The sequence below is a fragment of the Enhydra lutris genome, unplaced genomic scaffold (genome assembly GCF_002288905.1).
Source record: "Enhydra lutris kenyoni isolate GAN:26980312 unplaced genomic scaffold, ASM228890v2 scaffoldscaffold1662, whole genome shotgun sequence".
NCBI lineage: Eukaryota > Metazoa > Chordata > Mammalia > Carnivora > Mustelidae > Enhydra > Enhydra lutris.
Genome location: NW_019155746.1, coordinates 1181 through 4751, shown reverse-complemented (window position 1 = coordinate 4751; position 3571 = coordinate 1181). Strand labels below are relative to the sequence as shown.

General features: G+C 37.2%; 1 protein-coding gene across 1 annotated transcript; it reads right to left on the bottom strand.

Moving 5' to 3' along the window:
• Positions 1-6: 6 nt before the first annotated feature.
• Positions 7-1286, bottom strand: LOC111140468 (protocadherin beta-15-like; the record flags this gene model as incomplete). Its single annotated transcript, XM_022492712.1, has 1 exon — positions 7-1286. A coding segment is annotated over exon 1 (1280 nt), but the record flags the coding sequence as incomplete, so codon positions are not given.
• Between the last annotated feature and the right edge of the window lie 2285 nt (positions 1287-3571).

The following is a 3571-nucleotide window of genomic DNA, read 5'->3' as shown; positions in this document are numbered from 1 at the left end:
TTCAGCCTGGGGGTTCCCAGGTCGGTGACGGTGATGGTGATGTTGTACTCGGCCTGGCTCTCTCTGTCTAGCTCTCCTTCTGTTACTAGCTTGTAGAAATTCTCAACGGAAGGTTTCAGAGTGAACGGAACATCTTCTTGGATGGAACAAACCATCCTCCCATTGTCCCCAGAATCTTGGTCTTGAATACTGAAAAGAGCTATCGTGGTCTCAGGGGAATTTTCTGGGATGGAGCTTATAAGTGAAGCCACCGTCAGTTCTGGGGTGTTGTCATTTATATCCACCACCTCTATTATGACAGTGCATTTTCCAGAAAGACCTGCCCCATCAGAAGCCTTAATATCCAGCTCATATGACATAATTTTTTCAAAATCTAGTGTCCTAATTATTTTAATTTCTCCTGTGAGTTCATCAAGTGCAAATGTCCTACTAATCTCTTCATCGCCATAAAAAAATGAATAGAATACTTCACCATTTGTTCCTGTGTCTAAATCTCTAGCTGAAACAGTGACAATAACCGATCCCAGAGGACTGTTTTCCACGATCTGTACATGATAGAGTGGCTGCGCAAACTCGGGGGCATTGTCATTGATGTCCAAGATATCAATGAGGACCAAGGCAGTCCCAGTTTTAGGAGGAACTCCACCATCTACTGCCAGGAGAGTTAACTTAAGCTCAGGCTGCTCCTCTCGATCTAGCACTTTGTCCAGAACCAGTTCCGGGTATTTTCTTCCTTCACCGCTATTGTGGGTAAGAACATGGAAATGGGAGTTGGGATAAATGGTGTAGTTTTGGATATTATTGATACCTACATCCAAATCTTGTGCATTTTTCAGGGGAAACGCAGTCCCTGGAAGAGTATTTTCCATGATTTTCAAAATCATTTCTGCTTCTGGGAACACAGGGGAATTGTCATTTATGTCAGTGACCAAAAGCTTATACCTATATACCTCTAAAGGTTCTTCCAGTAACACTTGGAATTGCAGTACACAAGGCTCCATGGGGCCACACAGTTCCTCCCGATCCAGTTTATCATTTACTTGTAAATCTCCCGTCTGAAGGTTCAGCTGAAAATATTTTTTGTCATTTGTAAAAATGATCCGAGCCCTCCGCCAAGACAGCTCTCTTACCGCTAGCCCTTTGTCCTTTGCTAGATTGGCCACAAAAGAGCCACGCTCTGTTTCTTCAGCGATACGGTAATCTTCCTGCTCCGCCCAAGTGTGAGACAGCAAAACAAAGAGAAGAACTTGCCTTAGTCTAGGAAAGTGCTCCTTTGCAGCCTCCATTTCTCCAACGCCAAAAGTCTTTAGAATCTGAGTGCCTGTTTGGTCTTTAGGCAGTCCGCTCCAGGAGTCAGTCCCTTGCCGCAAGGTAATTCCGTAAAGAATTATCTTCTCTTAGATGGGTGTGACTGCCGGCACCGTAACCATCCGCAGGTCTGTTTTTCCGCAACCTTAGGTTACAGCGCCACCCTGTGTTGTACTTAAATCTAGTTCGCTGAAATTGCTACAAAACATACCACCCTTGCTTTGATTAATAAACACACAAAAGCAAACCACAGATTAAATATGGGATGGTTTATAAATAAAATGATAACTTCTGTTTTCCTATGGGATTATGAATGTGGAAATAGTGACAGACACCACTGTGAAAGGATGCAAAAATAAAGCCAACTGTATTTGTTAATTCAACAAATGCTCATCAATTCCTTGTTATATGTCACGCCCTGTAAAGTGCTGGGAATACAAACACCCTCTCTGACCTCATGGAGTTTACTGTATAATGTCTACTATGTTGTCTAATCTCTGCTCTCCAGGGAAATTGACTAGAAAACAATGCGGGCATCAGTCCATTCCTAAATAAAGAATATACACAATTAAACTCTTAACTCACTACTGCTAGCACAGTAGATGAAAAGATTCATTCACAGTTTCAGGAGTACAAACTTAAGTGACAGACCAGCTAGAGCTAGTTTATTATGCAAACTCAATAGAAAGCTTAAGGAATTGTGGATGACTTATTTGTAGATATTGTCTAAGGAGAATGTCTCTGTACTTCTGTGAGAACATTGTATAGACTTGTTCCATTGTCCAAAAGATTATATAAAGACATCTATATTCATTCCTAAAACTAAGATACCCACATGTTGAAGCAGAGATTCACTGAGATCTTGAAAAGTAGGATAGTCAAGATCATAAAAATAAAGGGCTGAAGTTAAAGTAATAAAAATAAAGTACAGAAGGAAATAAGTTGGATTCATCTGAAAGAGCAGGGAAAAGTTACATCAGGTAAGGAAGATTGCCATTCATTTATAGCAAGCATCTCACTTATCCTTTGTGGATCGCTTGAGATTCTGGCACCCTAGCATGAAACTGAAGTTCTTTTACTCCTATCTATGGGAAAAATAGTCTGTAGTAGGGGGGCTGGGTCTCCCCAGTTGCATCAAACTTCAGCCAATATTTTAATAATGTTTAAATAATAGACACTATCATGTATTTTGGCACACTAATACCAAGCTAACTGGGGAAACAGCATGGGCCAAGTATAAAAACTGATTGCATATTAGTTCAACTCTATTAAAGGTACAAAGCACTCAAACCAATATTCTATTTTAGAATGTTTTTTCCCTACACAGAAATACAAATTTGGTTATGTAAACTCAAAATATGAGAATATGTTGACAGTTAAAAATCTAATAGATATCTTCCTTATAGAAAGATCTTGGTCATAGACCAGACTCTTTATTATGAAATCAAATGTCCAAGAAAATGTGCCCTTAATGTCCATGCATTTTTAAAAATATTAATAGAAACTGGTACCTATGTCAGTAAGTGAATGGATCAAAATTAGTTTTTCATTCCCATCTGCATCTCTCAGGTAATTTTTTCTTTATTTTCTCTTCTAAGGAGAAAATTTTAAGCCCATATACTTGGCAGGAAGCTTGAATTTTTTTCCTGAGTGTTCTAGTAATAGAGTATGTGTCAATCAAATTACTATTAATGAAATCATGAATTAACACATATGATCTATAAATTGGATTATGTATAGGTCCTGAAGATTTTACATTAGATGATGAAATAATTCTGCTCGCATTGAACTCAGTTATTTTTAAAAGAAAGAGATGGTAAGGAAGGTATGATGTATAGACATCCAAACAATAACAATTTCAGTGTTACTTTTTAAAACTAATCCTGGAGAACATAAAATAAATGGATGGAAACCTGTTAACAAAATATTCCATTCCATAAAATCTTTTGTAGCATCTTTCTGTTGAAAGAGCTCATACATAGTTTATAAAATTAAGTTTTATAACAAAATTTTCTAATATAGATTAGTTCTTTCTGAGCTTTTACATTTTTTATTCCATTTATTACATTAATTTAAAAGCAAAATGTAAAATTAAATTAAAAGCAAAAGACCTAGGTTTTATGGTAAATAGTCTAATTGAGTACTCAAGATAGCATGTATCTTTTCTATCTCTTTTGGTTTCAAGAAATCCACTCTCCTCAAGATAGGTTAAATAAAGGAGTTTTATTATTAGGTAACTGGAGTTTTACTGTAGAGCACAAGG